The 21,088-nt window shown below is 42.9% G+C and overlaps 1 protein-coding gene across 2 annotated transcripts in view; it reads left to right on the top strand.

The window, feature by feature from the left end:
• The first annotated feature begins 2,474 nt into the window (after positions 1 to 2,474).
• The window catches only part of RET (ret proto-oncogene), a 128,749-nt gene continuing 110,135 nt past the window's right edge, over positions 2,475 to 21,088 (top strand). Inside the window, exon 1 of one of the 2 annotated variants that reach the window (XM_070751908.1) lies at positions 2,475 to 2,669. In XM_070751908.1, coding sequence (XP_070608009.1) covers positions 2,624 to 2,669 — 46 coding nt within the window. In that variant the 5' untranslated portion in view covers positions 2,475 to 2,623. The remainder of the gene's footprint in view (positions 2,670 to 21,088) is intronic. The other variant, XM_070751907.1, reaches the window with a different exon arrangement.

Raw genomic sequence — 21,088 nt, 5'->3', positions numbered from 1 at the left:
ATCCTTCCTATCTATACTACTGTTACTACTAGTTTTTTTCCCATCATTCCTATCACCCTCTTCCTCCCACTTATGACTGTATGACTGTGCCTTATTCCTTGTACCCTTAGGATTTATATTAATACTGATTGTTTCCTTGATTGCTTATTTGTACCCTATGACAATCATCAAGTGTTGCATTTTATGATTCTTGACTAACATATCCTTTATGTGCACTGAGAGTATATGAACCAAAGACAAATTCCTTGTGTGTCCAATCACACTTGGCCGATAAATAATTCTATTCTGTTCTGCTCTATTCTAATTCTAAAGTGTTAATGCCACCCTATAAGGCCTTAATAAGACCACACTTAGAATATTACATCCAGTTTTGGTCCCAGGACTACAAAAAAGTGTGGAGACTCTAGATAGATTGCAATAAAGAGCAAAAAAGATGATGATAATAAATAATAATAATAATAATAATAATAATAATAATAATAATAATAAATTGGATTTGTATGCCGCCCCTCTCCGTAGACTCGGGGCGGCTAACAACAATGATAAAAACAGCACGTGACAATCCAATAATAAAACAACTAAAAACCCTTATTATAAAACCAAACATACACACAAATATACCATGCATAACTTGTAGTGGCCTAGGGGGAAGGAATATCTCAACTCCCCCATGCCTGGCGGTATAAATGAGTCTTGAGTAGTTTACGAAAGACAGGGAAGGTTAAGGGAATGGAGGCTAAAACATACCACGAGCTGTTGCAGGCACTGGACATGGCTGGTTTAATGGAGATAAGGAGGGGGGGATGGAGAGGAGAAGGGGGACGGAGACATGATAGCAGCCTTCCAATATCTCAGGGGTGGCCACAAAGAAGAGGGAGTCAAATTATTCTCCAAAGCACCTTAGAGGCAGGACAAGAAGCAAGGGGTGAAAATTAATCAAGGAGAGAAGCAACTTAGAACTAAGAAGAAATTTCTTGACAGAATAATTCACCAGCGGAACTGCTTGCCACCAGAAGCTGTAGGTGCCCCACGACTGGAGGTTTTAAATAAGGGATTGGATAACCATTTGTCTGAAATAGTAGCAGAGTAGAGACTAGAAGATCTCCAAGTGCCCTACCAGCTCTTACTCTGATTGATTAGGCAAATGGAGGGGGTGAAAACCCGGAGCTTATCACGGGGAAGGAGACGTCGCCGGAATCTTTGCGCCTCCGACCCCCTCCAGACATAGCGGCGTCTCTTTCCCCCTCAAGCTTTGCCCTCTCCAGCCAGCCGGGGCGGTGGGTGTCCGCACGTAGACTTTTGCAACTCTGTGTGTTTGTGCGCGCTGCAACGAGGTCTTTAAGGCCTTGCGCCCAGAACCCTTTGCTTCGGGAATAGTAATCTCTCTCCCAGCGCAGCAGCGGTTCGGGTGGGGTTCCCAAAACCGGCACCATGCCGGTTCCGGAAAGGAGCCCCCTTTTCATCCCCTGTCCAAGGAGATGCTCTAACGGTCATAAGTGTGAAAAATGGTCCTAAGCCCCTTTTTTTCCCAATCGCCCTCGTAACTTTGAACAATCTGTTGTAAGCCGCGGACTACCTTCTGTAACCAGAGAGAAAATAATTCTTTATTAGCCAAGTGTGATTGGACACGCAAGGAATCTACCTGCGTGTAACCAGATCTGTGTGTAACCAAGATCTACCTGTGCGTAACCAGAAAGGGCGAGACGCGCGCCCCTGCGTAAGGCGGCTGCATTTGCACCTGCTAAAGTTAGCCTTGGCTCGGCTTTGCGGGGGGTAAAAAGGGGTCGGCTGAAATTCCTCAGCCAAGTGGAAGCGGGTCGTGTGAACGCAGTCCAGGAGTCCCTGTGTTGTTGTTATTGTTTCAAACACCCAGGCTAAGCAGGGCGAGGTTCCCACTCTCCCTCTCCACGCCCTTTGGTTTGGAGAGGACTCCGCCCTTCCATGTCTCCTTTAAACCCCCTCCCACCAGAGACTGAGTTGCAACCCCCCCCCCCCCCGCACCCTGCTTGGAGCCTCCTCCTTTCCCTGCCGGCAGAGGAGCCTCCTTAAGCCATTCGTCGGCCAGGGCGCACTAGCGCAGCATCCGAGCTGGGGACCCGCTAAGCATCCGAGCGCCCCAGGCGGCAGCCGGGCGGAGCGCAGCGCTCCAGCGGGGTCCCCCCCGCACTGGGCGGCCGGCAGCCGCCTCGCCTCACCTCCCCGCCCGATGCTCGGCTGGCTGGCTCGCTCGGAAGCCGGAGATCCGCGCGGAGTCCGTGCGTCCCGCGGCAGGTGGCTCCTTTGCGCGCGCGTCCCCCAGCCGCGCGTCTCCAACTCCTCCATCGCCCCGAGGACGCGAGGGGAACAGCCGGCCAGGAGCCAGGAGGGCACCCACGCGCGAACAGCCAGACCCGAGTTTTCACCCGACGTTTTTGGGTTTTTCACGAGTCCCCGCCTGGTTCCTGCTCCGGTTATGGGGCTCCCGGATTGAGGCGCGGAGCAGGGGACGGGGGTGGCGGTGAGGGGTCTCCCCAACCCCAGGAAGCTTAAGGCGGACAGAAGGAAAAGAACCCGCCGCGCGGGTTTCTCCATCCACCCTTCCACCCCGCCGAAGATCGTTGCGGATTTACTGCCACCCGGGAAGATGCCGTTCGCCCGATGGGTCCTTAGCCTCGCCGTCTTGTGCGAAGGTAAGATTGCGTGGAGGGAGACCGGGAAAAAGAGAGCTACGAGGGCGGGCTGAGGTTTTGAGGCGAGCCCACGCGGGTTTCATTCCCACGCGGAGAAGTTCCGCGACTTTAGGTTGCCTGCTTGAGCCAAAAACTGGCCGCGTAAAAGAAAGGAACGAAGGACCCGGGGCGCAAATTTGGAGTTTGGAATTGCTTGTTTCGAATTATTGTTTAGAATTTGGAAACCCCTGGGTGGATTTTTCCATAATTTTTCGTGGAGGGGGCATCCTTGACCCCGAGCGAGCCCGTCTTGCGGTCCAACGCCCAAGAAACTCAAGTTTTAGATTGATAGTTTGAAAAAGGCTTTAATTTATCCTCGATTTGGGCTCTGGACTCCTGTTTGCAAACATTTACGCTCGCTCTATAAATTTGTCATTTCCAGCAAAGTACGTTTCCAAAAAAAAAAAAAAAAAAAAAAAAAGGCAGGATGGGTGGGGGGGAGGATTAGAGTGAGTTCCTGGCTTTCGAAACAACTTTTATATGCATATTCCTTTTTCCCCCCCTTCTCCATCTCTTCTTTGCCATTATGGGATTAAATTGGCTTCAGGTTGATAGAAGCCGACAAGATGAAAAGTTATTGGCTGGCCAGGCAGATGATGCTACCGCAGCTGTTTTGTTTCTAAGGCAAACCAGAGAGAGAGAGAAAAAACCATTATCTGCTTCTCTTCCATCTGGCATTGTTTGCCAACGCTCCCGATGTTTGTAGGGATAAATCAGAGTTGGGCTGTTGTTGAAAAAAAAAATAATAATAATACCTCCCGGTGTCTGGGAGTGGCCATTCAATTCATTAAAAAGAGCTCAACAAACAAACAAACATCTGATTTGGGAGGATACTTGTATAAACTAGCCTCTCCCCCAGTTTAAAATTATTCTTTTTTTGTTAACTTTGTCCAGCTCCGATTTCCACCAGTTAAAAGGTTTAACACTGAAGTTTGGGTTTCATTCTTTTGGAAGGACAGATGGACTCATAGAAGGGTGTTTGTTGCCTTTTGCACAAATTTTGTCCCAGTTTCCCAGACAAAGGCCTGGATCCCCCCCCCCCCCAAACACCATTTATTTCTAGAATATTTAGGGAGGACTCAAACAGAATGTGTTCCTTTTGTTGTGTCTTAGATTGGCTAAAAGCATAAAATCAAAAGCCTTCTGTAAGTGGATGATTATAATTATATTATGACACATGAGAATAATAATTATAATTATGTTTCCCCACTTTGTTTATGTTGTACAGTATTGTGCATAATATCAAGCTTGCATTTCAGTGGAGGCCTGAGTTAGTGAAGAATATGAACCTACTTCTCCTAATCTTCTACTTTAATAATTATAATATTCACACACCCAACAAATTTGTACTTCGGACACACCTGTTTCACAGTCAGGAATGTACTTCCCTCCTAAGTATTCTTAATGCAATACATTCTGAATCTCCATCTTAACTTCAATATTCGGATTCATGTTTACTATGCTATTATTTAAGTGTTCTTTGACAGAAGCTTGTTCTATAAACTGAATAAAGAGAAATTGCAGAACTTGAATGCAGAAAGTGGAGTGAGATTTCAAAATGGTTTTGCTTTGTTGAATTGCAGGATCAGTGAACTGTTCAGTAAGCAGGAATGAGTCTTTTCAAGGTTTGCAGTTCCTGATCGAATAACTGTCTCTCGAAATTTGGTAACAGTTCTCTTTGGGTTTGTTTCCTAGTTTTAACCTTGATTTGTGGTCTGCCTTAAACGGGACTGATTCTGGTTTATTTTATTCACTGATAATTTCTTAGCACACAGGGCTGGGTAAGAATTGCAAGACTCTTTTGTTTTGATGTAGGGGGGAAAAAAGTATTAGGAGCACAGCTTCATAAATTGTGCTCTGAAAATACTTTTAAATCTGAGCACTTTCTGTTTAGGGTTGACATGCAGTGCAAATGTTTTAGGAGTATTTTGTGTGTGTGTGTGTGTGTTTTTTCACGGTGTGGATTCTGTTGCCAAGTTCAGCAAATAGATCGGGCTCATTCATGCTGGGAAGATAGTATTCCCGGCAAATAATCTGTAATGGCTTTTGAAGGTCTGGGTGGAAAGGGGGAAAAGTGATGAATGTAGAAACAGCAGCTGTGCCGCTTTTAAAAGAGAACAGTAGCTCCAGGTTTGATGAAGAAGAAAGGAAGGAGGGAAGGGAACAGAGAGAGAGAGAGAGAGGAAGAAAAGAAAGGGAGGGAGGGGCAGAAGGGAAAGAAAGAGAGGAAGGACGGAGTGGGGAAGAGAAGGGAGAGAGATGAAGGAAAGAAAGGAAGGGAGAGAGAGGAAAGAAGGAAAAGAAGGAAGGAAGGGGAAGGAAGAAAGGGAAGGGAGAGGAAGGGAAGGGAAGAGAGAGGAAGGAAAGAAAGAAAGAAAGAAAGGGAGCGACGGACGGAAGGTAAAAAAGAGAGGAAGGGCGGAGTAGGGAAGGGAGGGAGATGAAGGAAGGAAAGGATGGGAGAGAGGGAAGGAAAGAAAGGGAGGGGGAGGAACATAAGTGAAAGAAAGAGGAAGGAAAGAAATAAAGATGAAGGAAGGAAAGGAAGGGAGGGAGAGAAGGGAAGGGGGAGAGACGGAGGAAGAAAAGAAAGAAGGGAAGGAGGGAAGGGAAAGAAAGAGAGGAAGGACAGAGTAGGGAAGAGAGAGATGAAGAAAGGAAAGGAAGGGAGGGAGGGAAGGGAAAAGAAGGAAGGAAACATAGAAACATAGAAGACTGACGGCAGAAAAAGACCTCCTGGTCCATCTAGTCTGCCCTTATACTATTCCCTGTATTTTATCTTACAATGGCTATATGTTTATCCCAGGCATGTTTAAATTCAGTTACTGTGGATTTATCTACCACGTCTGCTGGAAGTTTGTTCCAAGGATCTACTACTCTTTCAGTAAAATAATATTTTCTCACGTTGCTTTTGATCTTTCCCCCAACTCACCTCAGATTGTGTCCCCTTGTTCTTGTGTTCACTTTCCTATTAAAAACACTTCCCTGCTGGACCTTATTTAACCCTTTAATATATAAGAAAAGAAAGAACGGAAGGAAGGAAGAGAAGGAAGGATTAATTGCATTTATTGTAGAAGGATAAAAAAGTCTTGAACACAAATGCCAAGAGAAATTATCCCACATTGAAATGAGGGAGAAGTGTGCCTGCAGCATTGCCTGCTATGGAGATTGTACTTGATGGTCACCTTGTGTCCCCGAAGTCACGTGATCTCCCTTCAGTGACCTTCTGACAAGCAAAGCCCACAGGGGGCGCCAGATTGACTAACTTAACAAATACAAGGATTCACTCAACGGATTTTCACGTAGCAATGAAAACATTGGACTCCATGGTGGTGGTACTCAAGGACCAGCTGTAGTGGTCCATGAAGGCTTTTGTTGGATGATGGCTTGAGGACCCCCTGGATTTCTTCTCAGAGACTCCTGAGATTGAGAGACAAGTTGCCAAACTCTCCACCGGAAAAAGCTAACAATCCTATTTAATTATTTCAAAATAAATAAAACATATTTCAAGTTTTGCCATTCGTATTTCATCCTGTCCCTCCTTTTGCATCCTGCCTTTAATTCTGTGCCACCATTTCTTTCATATTAGTGTAACTTATGTCCTGCAGTGAGTGGTCCTGTGGCAAGTTGGCCGTGGCGAGTTGGCTGTGGGGAGTTATCCTACAGCGAGTTGACCATGGGGAGTTGACTTTGGCAAGTTGGCCATCAGGAGTTGACTATGAGGAGTTGGCCCTGAGGAGTTATCCCATAGTGAATTGACCATGGCAAGTTGACTATGGCAAGTTGGCTGTGATGAGTTGGCTGTATCGATTTGTCTATGGTGAGTTGGCCATGGTGAGTTGACTACAGTGAGTTGGCCAAGGAATTGACTATGAGGTGACTATGTCTGTGATGAGTTGGCCCAGGGGAGTTATCCCACAGTGAGTTGCCCATAGCAAGTTGACTATGGCAAGTTGGCCGTGGTGAATTGACTATGGTGAGTTGGTTGTATGGAATTGGCTACAGTGAGTTGGCCATGGGGACTTATCCATTAGTGATTTAGGCATAGCGAGTTGATTATCGCAAATTGGTCCCTCAAGTAACCAGTTGTTCCACTGGTTAATTGTCCTCACTGTCATGAAATTCCTCTTTAGTTCTAAGTTGCTTCTGTCCTTGATTACTTTCCATCCTTTGTCCTGCCTTTAGGTGCTTTGGGGAATAGATTGAGTCTCTATGGCAACCACTTAGATGTAGGAACACGGCTATCGTGTCACCCCTTCAGAGTCCTGATAAAATTGTGCTTGGAAACCAGAGCTGTCCAAAACTTTTCATTCTTATTTCTTTCATGGATTTTTTTTTTAATGGGGAACTTGAAGAAAAATAATCAGCTTTTTTGCAGACTTCTTGGCTACATCGTCCAAATTCCAGATCACCAGCGATGCATGTGAAAACTTCAGGACTGATACGGTTCAAAGGATCCCAGAGTTTCTCTTTGGCTAAACGGCATGGATAATCTTAGTGTGTATTCCGTAGGATTGAATTGATGGTCTGGGATGAGCGCGCTTTGTAAAATGCAGTGGTACCTCTACTTAAGAACTTAATTTGTTCCATGACCAGGTTCTTAAGGAGGAGGTAGGAGGAGAACCAGCGTAAAACCCAAGATGAGCCGGGGTGGCGCAGCAGGTAGAGTGCTGTACTGCAGGCCACTGAAGCTGACTGTAAGATCTGTAGGTCAGCGGTTCAAATCTCATCACCGGCTCAAGGTTGACTCAGCCTTCCATCCTTCCGAGGTGGGTCAAATGAGGACCCGGATTGTGGGGGCAACAGGCTGGCTCTGTTTAAAAAAGTGCTATTGCTAACATGTTATAAGCCGCCCTGAGTCTAAGGAGAAGGGCGGCATAAAAATCGATTAGATAGATAGATAGATAGATAGATAGATAGATAGATAGATAGATAGATAGATAGATAGATGATAGATAGATTCGATAGATGATAGATAGATAGATAGATTCGATAGATGATAGATAGATAGAGAGACAGAGACAGATAGAGATAGAGAGAGAGAGAGATTGATTAGATAGATAGATTAGATAGATAGATTAGATAGATATAGATAGATAGAGAGAGAGAGAGAGAGAAAGATAGATAGATAGAGAGAGAGATAGAGAGATAGATAGAGATAGATAGATAGATAGATAAGATAGATGATAGATAGAGAGAGATAGATGATAGATTGATAGATAGATAGATAGATAGATAGATAGATAACATGATACCTGCCACTCCCAGCCTCTCCTGTCTGCACTAGAGGTCAAGAAACACCAGGCCAGGCCCACAAGAGATCATCCATCAGTGCGACCAAAGCAGTTTCCGTTCTGTAGCCCCGCCTGAATCCTGACTGCTGAGCGCCTAGAGTTGGTCAAGGACCACTCACAACAGTTTCCAAATGAGATGCAAAAGTTTCCGCAACTGAAGTAGTTAAAATCTCTTGAAGCCCTCTCTGTTACCAAGGTCTGTGGTCATTCCACGACAACCATCAATCACCAGGGTATTATTTAATTTCTAACATTAAGGGTCTTCTTGAAAGTTTATTTTATCAGAAGAACTATAGTGTTACTATCGCTGACACTGGGTTGCTTTATTTATCCTGGGTCCATGTGTTCACCTATACTTTAAATATGTTCACCTATACTTTTATATCTTTTCTTCTATTCTTTTCTTTACTTATATTATTACATATCTTTCTCTTCAATGTGTATTATGTATTGGACAAAATAAACAAACAAACAAATAAACAAACAAATAAACATAAATAAATAAGCAAGCAAGCAAACAAACAAGCAAACAAACAAATCAATAAAACATGTTTCTATGCTCCTATACTCGTGGAGTTTTGATGTTTCCTTCAGCTTGGTGAAGTTTCCTTTTGAGGCTACGATCTCAATTATAGTTGGGTTCAGGTGGTTGAACCAGCTGTCTGGATATCAATCTTGATGGAGGCAGAAACAGGAGATATGGAGTCTTTCATTTCCCTCGCCTGTTTTGTGACGCAGTAGATGGTGCTTATGTGATGGAGGCCATGCCTCCTGCAATTGGATTGTGACCATTTCAGTGAGAAACAGACTGAACACAGTAAACTCTCGAGAGGTGATCTATGGGAAAAAAAGCAACCCCTAACTCTTTGGTTTCTTTCATAGGCAGGCAGGCAGGAAAAATTTCCGCTCATTTCCCCTTATTTCTGAAATGAGCTTGGTTAATTTGTTCAGTTCAATTTGCCTGGAATTCTGTCCTTTCCTTTTTAATGTTTTTCTGACCCCTTTTGTAAAATAAGTGTGTTTTTCTTGTCTCTTTATGAGTAAAAATGCAAGTCAAAAAAATTCTCTACCTTAAAAAGAAGAGGTGATAGCTGCAGAGAAGGTCCTTTCTCTGTCCTTCTGCCTCCTTCCTTCCTCCCTTCCTCCCCTTCCTTTCTTTTTCCCTTCCTTCTCCCTCTTCATGTCTTTCCCTTTTGTCTCTTTTCTCTCCTTTCTTTTCTTCCTTCCATCCGTCTTTCTTTCTTTCTCTCTTTCTCCCTTCCTTCCTTCTCCCTCTTCATAACTTTCCCTTTTCTTTTCTCTCTTTTCTCTTCTTTCTTTCTCTCTTTATTTTTCTCTTCCTTCTCCTTCTTCATATCTCTCTTTCCCTTTCCTTTTTTGTGTTTTCCCTCATTTCTTTCTTTCTTTCTTTCTTTCTTTTTCTTTCTTTCTCTCTCTTTCTTTCTCTCTCTTTCTTTCTCCCTTTCTTCCTTCTCCCTCTTCATAACTTTCCCTTTTCTTTTCTCTCTTTTCTCTTCTTTCTTTCTCTCTTTATTTTTCTCTTCCTTCTCCTTCTTCATATCTCTTTCCCTTTCCTTTTTTCTGTTTTCCCTCCCTCCCTCCTTCCTTCCTTCCTTCCTTTCTCTCTCTTTCTTTCTTCCTTCCCCTTTCCTCTTCATATCTTTCTTTCCCTTTCTCTCTCCCTCTCTTGCTCTCCCTTTCTCTTTCTCCTTTCTTCTTCCCTTCCTCTCTCCCTCCTTCTCTTCTCTTTGACATGCACCGGCTACTTCTGAGGATGATCACCTGGTCACTTCAGGTTGCATGATCACCTGTCTGCTAATCCACCTTTCCCACAAGAGTGGAGAAAAGTTCTCCTGCCAAAGTGAGAAACAAACTAGATCCTGAATTGCCCCCCCCCTCACCCACAAACTCTTTCTCCCTTCCAGATCTTTTAAAGGGACCCCCTTTCCTTTTTTCTGCTTCCTTTTCACTTCTTTCCTTTTTTCACAAGTGGTGTGAAGGAACAACTCAAAGAACAACTGTCTAGACAGGAGTGGAATTCAGTTGGAATCATTGGGGAGAGACTTTTCCATTAAATGCAAAATGATGAATAGTAACACATCCAGAAAGCAATTGTGCTAACCGTTGTCAATTTAGGAAAATACAGTAATACCTCGTCTTACGAACCTAATTGGTTCCCCGGGGAGGTTCGTAAGACGAAAAGTTTGTAAGACGAAACATTGTTTCCCATAGGAAAAACCCCTGTTATTTTATTTTATTTTTAAAAATGATTTTTATTGTATTAACATTTTAAAAAATAAGACATTACGTAATCTATCGTTTTACAATATACAGTAATACCTCGTCTTATGAACCTGATTGGTTCCAGGGAGAGGTTTGTAAGACGAAAAGTTCGTAAGACGAAACATTGTTTCCCATAGGAAACAATGTAAAATCAATTAATCCGTGCAATGAAAAAAAACCCGTAAAAAAACGCCGCCGCCCGGCTGTCACCTTTTGAAACAGCCGGGGGGCTTCCCAGCAGCCTCCCGAATGCCGAATGCCAAACCCGAACTTCCGAGTTCGGCGTTCGGGAGGCTGCCGAGAATCCCCCCGGCTGTTTTAAAAGGTGACAGCCGGGCGGCGGGGCTTCCCAGCGGCCTCCCGAACCCTGAACCCGGAAGTTCGGCAAAAGTTCGGGTTCGGGAGGCCGCTGGGAAGCCCCGCAGCCCAGCTGTCGTCTTTTAAAACAGCCGGTGGGGGGGGGCGCTTCTCGGAGGCCTCCCGAACGCCGAACCCGGAAGTTCAGGTTTGGCGTTCGGGTTCAGGAGGCTGCTGGGAAGCCCCCCGGCTGTTTCAAAAAGCGACAGCCGGGCGGCGGGGCTTCTCGGCGGCGGCAGGTTCGTAAGAAGAAAAAAGTTCGTAACAAGAGGCAAACATTATCTGAATCCCGGGTTCGTACCATGAGGTACCACTGTATTTCTGCTGCGGTTATTCACAACAGCAAGTCTTCAAGACTAACTCTCCTATCCTTAACTATAGCTTGTAAATCTTACCTGGAGCGTAATCTGGGAGTGAATTATGTGTGGTAGGGATGAGCCCTTGTAGAAAGAACATATTTATTGTTGCTAGACTTATGTTGGATTTTAAGAGATATGAGCAAATGGGTGGCCTGTTCTCTGTTGAACCAAATTGCTTTTGTAACGCTTGCTTTTCAGTTTCCCTGTAAACAGAACCACTGCAGGAAATTCAGGTTTTAAACCGAAGGAAATTGAACGTGCCATTTGTAACAGATCTAAACACGCTCTCCATTATACTTATATTAGACCTTTAAAGCCCTTCATGGCATTGGACCAGAATACCTCCGGAACCGCCTTCTACAGCACGAATCCCAGTGGCCGATAAGGTCCCACAGAGTTGGCCTTCTCCGGGTCCCGTCGACCAAACAATGTTGTTTGGCTGGCCCCAGGGGAAGAGCCTTCTCTGTGGCGGCCCCGGCCCTCTGGAATCAACTCCCCCCGGAGATTAGAACGGCCCCCACCCTCCTTGTTTGTCGCAAGTTACTCAAGACCCACCTATATCGCCAGGCATGGGGGAATTAAGACATCTCCCCCAAGCTTTCTTATATTTTATGTTTGGTATGTATGTGTTGTATGGTTTTTAAATTGTTGGGTTTTTTAAATATAATTTTATTGTTAGATTTGATCCATTGTTATACTGTTTTTATTATTGTTGTGAGACACCCCGAGTCTTCGGAGAGGGGCGGCATATAAATGTAATAAATTGAATTGCACTGAATTTATTCTTTCTTGCTTTTTCAGTTTTATTTCCTAGTTCTAGGTATACTTGCTTTGTCCTATCGGGCTAAATCTGGTGCGGCTCATTTTGATGAAGTTCCAAAAACTTGGTAGAGCGTGGAGCGTTTTATTTCCAGACCCCTCTTTTTTCTTCTCTCTTTCGTGGTCAAAGTACCTCTGGCTCTTTCTCTTGCTTGTTCAAATTGCGACGCCTTCTGCCAAAGAGACATTCATTGCTCAATTTAAGCAGCCAGGCTAAAACATATACAGATTGCATTACTGCATGGCCGGGGTATCTTATTGATTGATTGATTTTGTCCAATGCACAATGAGGGTTTTAGTGGGTATACACATAGTAAAATACATGATGAAGGTTATAGAAGTTATACTCATAGTAAAATATATTTAAGAAAGAAGAGAAGAGAAGTTATAGGAATAGAACATATCATTGAAAGAATAGAAGAAGAGATATAGGAATAGAAGAAAGGTATAGGAGAACCGCTCCAAACTTGACTGTAAAAAATATGATTTCCACAATCGATTTATTGAAGTGTGGAACTCATTACCGGACTCAATTGTGTCAACCCCTAACCCCCAACATTTCTCCCTTAGACTCTCCATGATTGACCTCTCCAGGTTTTTAAGAGGCCAGTAAGGGGCATACATAAGTGCACTGGTGTGCCTTTCGTCCCCTGTCCAATTGTCTTTCCTTTCTCTCACTTATCATATATATTCTCTTTCTTTCATATATCCTCTCCTCTAAGTTCACTTTTACCCTTATATATATTACTACATGTCTATTATTCTTCCTATGTATTTGTGTATTGGACAAATGAATAAATAAATAAAATAAAAATATAGGAGAGCAATAGGACGGGACGGAAGGCACTCTAGTGCACTTGTACTCGCCCCTTACTGACCTCTTAGGAATCTGGATAGGTCAACCGTGGATTATACAAGGGTAAAGTGTTGGGGGTTTGGGGATGACACTATGGAGTCCGGTAATTAGTTCCACGCTTCGACAACTCGGTTACTGAAGTCATATTTTTTACAGTCAAGTTTGGAGTGGTTAATATTAAGTTTAAATCTGTTGTGTGCTCTTGTGTTGTTGTGGTTGAAGCTGAAGTAGTCGCTGACAGGCAGGACGTTGCAGCATATGATCTTGTGGGCAATACTTACATCTTGTTTAAGGCGTCTTAGTTCTAAACTTTCTAGGCCCAGGATTGAAAGTCTAGTCTCGTAGGGTATTCTGTTTCGAGTGGAGGAGTGAAGGGCTCTTCTGGTGAAGTATCTTTGGACATTTTCAAGGGTGTTGATGTCTGGGATGCGATATGGGTTCCAGACAGATGAGCTGTATTCAAGGATGGGTCTGGCGAAAGTTTTGTAAGCTCTGGTAAGTAGTGTGAGATTGCCAGAGCAGAAGCTACGTAGGATTAGGTTTACAACTCTTGAGGCCTTCTTGGCTATGTTGTTGCAGTGGGCTTTGGCACTTAAATCTTTTGTTATTAGTATACCGAGGTCTTTAACCGAGTGTATGTGGCGTAGGCTGCCCACCGCCCCTTGCCGTTGGCTCTTCTAGCTGACAATGAAGGTTGCCAAAATCCCCAAATCTCCGGCTACTACAGATTGTATTGCGTGAAAATGTTGTATGTGAGCATTCAGGGGCAGAACAGTTCTAGAAAGGGAAGGAAGAGAAAAAGAGGAAAAAAGAGAAGAGAAGAAGGAGAAAGAGGAAGAATGGAGAAAGAAGGGAAGAGATCCTTTTGGCAGTAAAACCATTTCCTTAAATCCTATGAGGATTGCCCAGAAAATAATGCACCACATTTTTTTCTCAGCCTACAGTAATGGTATGAATGTGAAACTTTAGATATACTGTACAGTGATACCTCGTCTTACAAACGCCTCGTCATACAAACTTTTCGAGATACATCCGGGGTTTAAGATTTTTTTGCCTCTTCTTACAAACTATTTTCACCTTACAAACCCACCGCTGCCACTGGGATGCCCAGCCTCTGGACTTCCGTTGCCAGCAAAGCACCCGTTTTTGCACTGCTGGGATTTCCCTGAGCCTCCCCTCCATGGGAAACCCCACCTCCAGACTTCCACGTTTTTGCGATGCTGCAGGGGAATCCCAGCAGTGCAAAAATGGGCACTTCGCTGGCAACGGAAGTCTGGATGTGGGGTTTCCCAGCGAGGGGAGCCTCAGCGAAGTCACAGCATCACAAAAACATGGAAGTCCAGAGGTGGGGTTTCGAGGACTTCCGTGTTTTTGTGATGCTGCAATTTCACTGTTGCTCCCTTCACTGGGAAACCCCACCTCCGGACTTCCGTTGCCAGCGAAGCGCTCGTTTTTGCGATGCTGGGATTCCCCTGCAGCATCGTCCGGAGGTAGGGTTTCCCATGGAGGGGAGCCTCATGGGAATCCCAGCAGCGCAAAAATGGGTGCTTCGGCTGGCAAAAGGGGTGAATTTTGGGCTTGCACGCATTAATCGCTTTTCCATTGGTTCCTATGGGAAACATTGTTTCGTCTTACAAACTTTTCACCTTACAAACCTCGTCCCGGAACCAATTAAGTTTGTAAGACAAGGTATCACTCTACATTATTTGAATTGTCAGGAGTGTGTGTGTAAATTTTGCATTTTTTGCAGACAGCGTAGCAAGCAGCGTGTCGTCCTTGAATTTCTCAGTGCGGAGAAAGAAACTGTTGGGAACATTCACAAACGTTTGTGTTGATGGAGAATCTGCAGTCGACAGAAGTACGGTTAGTCGCTGGGCACAGAGGGTGAGGCCATTACAGTGCAGAAATGGCTTCATGACCAGAACAAGGAGTGGTACTGATAGGGCATCCACGCCCTTGTGTCTCGCTGGAGGAAGGCCACAGAACGGGACGGAGATTACGTGGAGAAATAGGGAGTGTAGAAGAAACATCCTTCTTTCCTGTGTGTAAGTTTCATTGCGTTCAATAAATAATTGTTGAAGGAAACAAAATGTGGTGCATTACTTTCTGGGCGACTCTCGTACAAAGACATGTCACACAGCCAGGTTGGAATATCTGTGTGGATGGGGCTTATACATATGCGCTTGTATGCGTATGCGAAGCGCATGATCCACCACTGATTTTAGGGATGAAATCTTTGCTGCTCTGCTTTTCCAGTTTTTTAACCACTGCAAGGAAACTGAGAAGGGTAATGACCATGATGAGGTTGCAAAACACAGAAGAGAAATATAAATGCTTGGGATCTGATTAATATCATGTGATTTCCGAACTAATGCAATTTTGAATGCGAGTGAAAAAGGCAGAGAAAGAGGGGAGGGATGATGTGGAACAATATGTTACACAGCGACTGGAATCATCAACCCTGATTGCCCTTAAGCTGAAACTCAAATACATTGGTGCCTCTACCTAAGAACGTCTCTACTTACGAACTTTTCTAGATAAGAACTGGGTGTTCAAGATTTTTTTGCCTTTTCTTAAAAACAGAGCCTCCGAAACTGTAACCGGAAAAGGCGGAGAGAAGCCTCTGTGGAGCCTCTCTAAGAATTTCATGGGAGGAAACAGGGCTGGAAAAGTTGGGGAGAAACCTCCGTGGGGCCTCTCTAGGAATCTCCTGGGAGGAAACAGGGCCGGAAAAGATGGGAGAAGCCTCTGTGGGGCCTCTCTAGGAATCTCCTGGGAGGAAACAAGGCCTCCACCCTTCCTGTGGTTTCCCCAATCGCACGCCTTATTTGCTTTTACGTTGATTCCTATGGGAAAAATTGCTTATTCTTACAAACTTTTCTGCTTAAGCACCTGGTCACGGAACGAATTAAGTTCGTAAGTAGAGGCACCACTGTACTTTGGCCACCAAATGAGAAGAGAGGCCTCCTTGGAAAAGACCCTGATGTTGGAGAAGATGGAAGGTGAAAGGAGAAAGCCCATTTTTGGCCTCCCCGTTCAGGCCGAAAATGGGGCAGAGTGGCCCTGCCACACCCTGTTTTGGCCTTCTCATCCACCACTTCCTCCCGGAGCCTCCCCCTTCTTCCCCTTCCCCTTCTCATTCACTACTTCCTCCTCCTTATCTCTTCCTCCCTTCCTGCTGGTGTTGCTCTTTCTCCTCCTTATTTCCCTCCTCCTCCTCCTTTTCCAACTTTTCTGGTGGCTTCCCATTCAAGTCCGAAGAAGGTTCACTCCTGCTTATTTGTTTATTTATTTTATTTAATTTATTTATTCGTTTTGTCAAGTAGGTATTGGTGGTATACAAAGAAATAATAATATTTGTATACATGGGAATCGAGAGAGGTCAACAGTGGATTATTATTATTATTATTATTATTATTATTATTATTATTATTATTTAGATTTATTTATTCATTCATTCATTCATTCATTCATTTATTTTGTCCAATACACAATGAGGGTTTTAGTGGATATATATAGTAAAATACATGATGAAGGTTATAGAGGAGATACTCATAGTAAAATATATCTAAGAAATAATAGAAAAGAAGGTATAGTAATAGAACACATCAATGAAAGAATAGAAGAAGAGATATAGGAATAGAAGAAATGTATAGGAGATATAGGAGAGCAATAGGACAGGGGACGGAAGGCACTCTAGTGCACTTGGACTCGCCCCTCTCCAGAGACTCGGATAGTCTGAGGGTAAAGTTTTGGGGGTTAGGTGATGATGATAATAATAATTAATAATTTAATAATATTTCATTTAGATTTGTATGCCGCCCCTCTCCGAAGACTCGGGGCGGCTCACAACATTAACGGCAATACAATACAATACAAATCTAAAGTTAAAAAATTAAAAAACTAATTTAAAATACATTGTCATTATTATTATTATTATTATTATTATTATTATTATTATTATTATTATTTGGATTTGTATGCTGCTCCTCTCCAAAGACTCCGAAGATAAAAATACACACTCAGTCCAACTATTTATTTATTTATTGTTAGAGTTGAAAGGGACCATGAAGGCCATCGAGTTCAACACCCTGCCCAAGCAGGAACCAGTCAAGTGGCAGTTCAATCTTCTCTTAAAAATGTCCAGAGTTTTGGAGTTCACAACGTCCGCTGGTAGGTTGTTCCACTAGTTGATCGCTCTGACTGTCAGGAAGTTCCTCCTTATCTCCACGTTGAATCTCTCCTTGGTCAGCTTCCAGCCGTTGTTCCTCGTTTGGCCCTCCGGTGCCCTGGAGAATAAAGTGATCCCCTCCTCTCTGTGACATCCCCTCGTATACTTGTAGACTGCTATCCTGTCCGCTCTGGCCCTCCTTTTCTCTAGGCTATCCATGCCCAGTTCCCACAGTCTCTCTTTGTAAGTCTTGGTTTCCAATCCCTTAATCATCAGTAATTAAACTAGTCATAATACCGAAGTCAGAAAAGGGGGAGGGGGAGTTTAGGGAGAATCTGCAGTCGACAGAAGTACGGTTAGTCGCAGAAGGCATTTTGAGGATGACGAAGAGGTGATTCGCCCAGTGCAGAAATGGCTTTGTGGCCATTAGAACAAGGAGTGGTACCAACAGGGCATCCACGCCCTTGTGTCTTGCTGGAGGAAGCCCATAGAACGGGATGGAGATTATGGTGAAAAATAGGGAGTATAGAAGAAACATCCTTCTTTCTTCTGTGTAACTTTCATTGTGTTCAATACATAATGGTCGAAGAAAAAAAATGTGGTGCATTACATTCTGGCCGACCCTTGTATTCATTAATGGTACGATTAGCCCCCTGGTGTTTCTTTAACATACCGGATGATTTTCATAGATCCTGTTTGAAGAGTCACTTGAAGGAAGCAGGACACATTCAAAGTAATTGCAGCTTCCGTTCATTAATGGGAATCCATATTCTGCCCCTTGGGACTTCACAACGCTCAGCCTGCTGAGAAATTTTTGCATAACTTTGCAGCCTTCGGACCTGGAAAAGACATGAAGAGGATGATATTTTGGAAAGTTTTGCATTCTGGAGTTCTTGATCTGTATCTCTGGTAAACTGCATGTAGGGCTTCGGGTGGGCTGAGCAAGAGAAAGAAATATACATTATTTTATTTTATTTTATTTTATTTTATTTTATATTTATTTTATTTATTTTATTTTATTTTTATTTTATTATTTTATTTAGCTTATTATTTTATTTTATTTTATTTTATTTTATTTTATTTTATTTTATTTTCTTACTTACTTACTTACTTACTTACTTACTTACTTACTTACTTACTTACTTACTTACTTACTTACTTATTTATTAGATTTCTATGCCGCCCCTCTCCATAGACTCGGGGCAGCTAACAACAATGATAAAAACAGCATGTAACAATCCAATCCAATACTGTACTAAAATAACTTTAAAAAACCCCTTATTATAAAAACCAAACATACATACAGACATACCATGCGAAAATTGTAAAGGCCTGGGGGGAAAGGAATATCTCAGTTCCCCCATGCCTGGCGGCAGAGGTGGGTTTTAAGAAGTTTACGAAAGGCGAGGAGGGTGGAGGCTATTCTAATCTCTGGGGGGAGTTGGTTCCAAAGGGCCGGGGCCGCCACAGAGAAGGCTCTTCCCCTGGGTCCCGCCAAATGACATTGTTTAGTTGACGGGACCCAGAGAAGGCCCACTCTGTGGGTATATGGTATATGGGAGAAACTGTACATGTGGCTTGAAAAGGAAAATTTAAAAAACTCATAAACAACAAAGTTGTAACAAGGTAATATGTAAAAGACTGCAACTGTGAATCTATAATTGTGATATCAAGGAAAAAGGAAAACACAAATGTAAACACAAATAATCATAAAAATATTATACCGATGTCAAGGAAGTGAATATTAATGAATTGTGAATAATATTGTTATACGCATTTTCTTTTTGTGTCATTTGTATTAACTGTATTGTATTGTATTGCTTTTTTTTGTTGCATTTATGTGTTTATGTTACTTTTTTTGTTTTTATGTCTTTCTAAAATCTTTGAAAATCCAAATAATAATAATAATAATAATAATAATAATAATAATAATAAGATTTGTATGCCGCCCCTCTCCGTAGACTAATAATAATAGAAGGTGACTAATAATAATAGAAGGTGATATTTTGGAAAAGTTTGCATTCTGGAGTTCTTTTTTTTTTTTGCATGTAGGGCTTTTGCCTGGCTAACAAGTTATTCTTTTTTCCCTTCCCCTTTCCCTTCCCCTTCCTTCCTCCCTCTCTTCTCTCTCCTCTCCCACTGTTCCTCCCTCCCTCCCTTCCCCTCTTCTCTTTCTTTTCTTCTATCCCTCCACCCTTCCTTCCTTCCTCTCTTTTCTCTCCTTTTCTTCCTTCCTTCCTTCTCTCTCCTTTCCTCTGTCCCACCATCCCTCCCTCTCCCTCCCTCCCTTCTATTCCCCTTTCCCTTTGACCCTTCCTTCCTTCCTTCCTCTCTTTTCTCTCCTTTTCTTCCTTCCTTCCTTCTCTCTCCTTTCCTCTGTCCCACCATCCTTCCCTCTCCCTCCCTCCCTTCTATTCCCCTCCCCTTTCCCTTTGACCTTTCCTTCCTTCCTTCCCTCTGTCCCACTGTCCCTCCCTCCCATCCCCTCCCTCCCTCCCTCTCTCATTCTTTCTCTCTCTTGCTCTTTTCTTTGCCCATCTATCTGTCCGTCCATCCATCCATCCATCCAACCATCCATCCATCCCAGCATTATGGATTTTTCAAGAAACCCAAGACTTCATATAACGTGCCTCAAAGTGAGACAATTTGTGAGAGAGGGTTTATGGGAGAACGGGTTGATAGGTTATCCTGATCAGTATATTGATGGTGTGATATGCTTGAAAATAAGTTCTGATTTCCCATTTAAGTCTTTCCAAACTGTGGCTGTTTTCAATGGTTGGGCTTTTCATGGGACCAAGAGGAATTTTCCAAATCTCTTCAATTCAGTTGCAAATTGAAGCATCTCAAAAAAATAAGAACAGGGAACCTTGGGAAAAGAAAGACATCTTGCCACGGGCCGAAATTAAATTTAGATGCACATGCTCTTATTCAGCAGAATTATCTTGCGGAATTTGGATAACTCAATCAGCATTTTCTCTGATTTGGCCGAGGAAAACGGGGGCATTAGTCTTAATGGCTACTTAATGGTACGTGCACTTAGAAAAGTAATTAAACATTATATTTAGTAGATAGTTTAAAAATTCATTGCGCAACGCATCCCTTTCAAAAACCCATTATAGGCGATCTTACAAAGAAGATAATGGGAAGGCTAATAGTTTGGTTTTCAGTCTAGCAAAATAAATTCATTAGTTTGACTGGGAGGCTTATTGTAGACTTTGGCAATAATTAACTTAGGCAGGATCTTCAATGAATAAATGCCTCCTTTTCCTCCTCTTCTTCCTCTTCTTCTCCTCCTCCCTCCTTTTTGTAGAAAACTTTATTGGTTTTTAATTATTTTCTTTAAAAACAGTGACATAATTATGATTTTAGTAACTCTGCATTGGTGCATGGGAAAAAAAACAATCGCATATCTACATGAAGCTACTGTAAAGCTGAACCAGTGGAATTATATTTTACATAGGTGTATTTTTTCTCTGTGTTTTATGTCATTTGGTTTTTTAACTTGGAAAACATAGAAACATAGAAACATATAAACATAGAAATGTAGAAGTCTGACGGCAGAAAAAGACCTCCTGGTCCATCTAGTCTGCCCTTATACTATTTCCTGTATTTTATCTTAGGATGGATATATGTTTATCCTAGGCATGTTTCAATTCAGTTACTGTGGATTTATCTACCACGTCTGCTGGAAGTTTGTTCCAAGGATCTACTACTCTTTCAGTGAAATAATATTTTCTCATGTTGCTTTTGATCTTTCCCCCAACTAACTTCAGATTGTGTCCCCTTGTTCTTGTGTTCACTTTCCTATTAAAAACACTTCCCTCCTGAACCTTATTTAACCCTTTAACATATTTAAATGTTTGGATCATGTCCCCCCTTTTCCTTCTGTCCTCCAGACTATACAGGTTGAGTTCATGAAGTCTTTCCTGATACGTTTTATGCTTAAGACCTTCCACCATTCTTGTAGCCCGTCTTTGGACCCCTTCAATTTTGTGTTTTCATCTGTCTATGGATTTTGTTTAAAAATCTGGTATGTTACCACGAGTCTTGAAATAATGTGGGCTACAGCTTCAGTAAAGAAATGATAAATTTTCCAATTCGGTTAGGGAGAGCCTTCTATTCTTATTTCATTTTTCCCCCCAAAGTACACCTCGGAGCAATTCACCAAGTTGTCAGAAGGCTGATTGGTCCTGTGATAAAGCAGAGCTCCGTTTCTCTATTTAATCGCCGAGAAATGGTGT

This window comes from Erythrolamprus reginae, chromosome 5 (genome assembly GCF_031021105.1).
Source record: "Erythrolamprus reginae isolate rEryReg1 chromosome 5, rEryReg1.hap1, whole genome shotgun sequence".
In the NCBI taxonomy this organism is placed as follows: domain Eukaryota; kingdom Metazoa; phylum Chordata; class Lepidosauria; order Squamata; family Dipsadidae; genus Erythrolamprus; species Erythrolamprus reginae.
The sequence above is the reverse complement of the archived record's forward strand: the minus strand, read 5'-3'. Positions and strand labels throughout refer to the sequence as shown.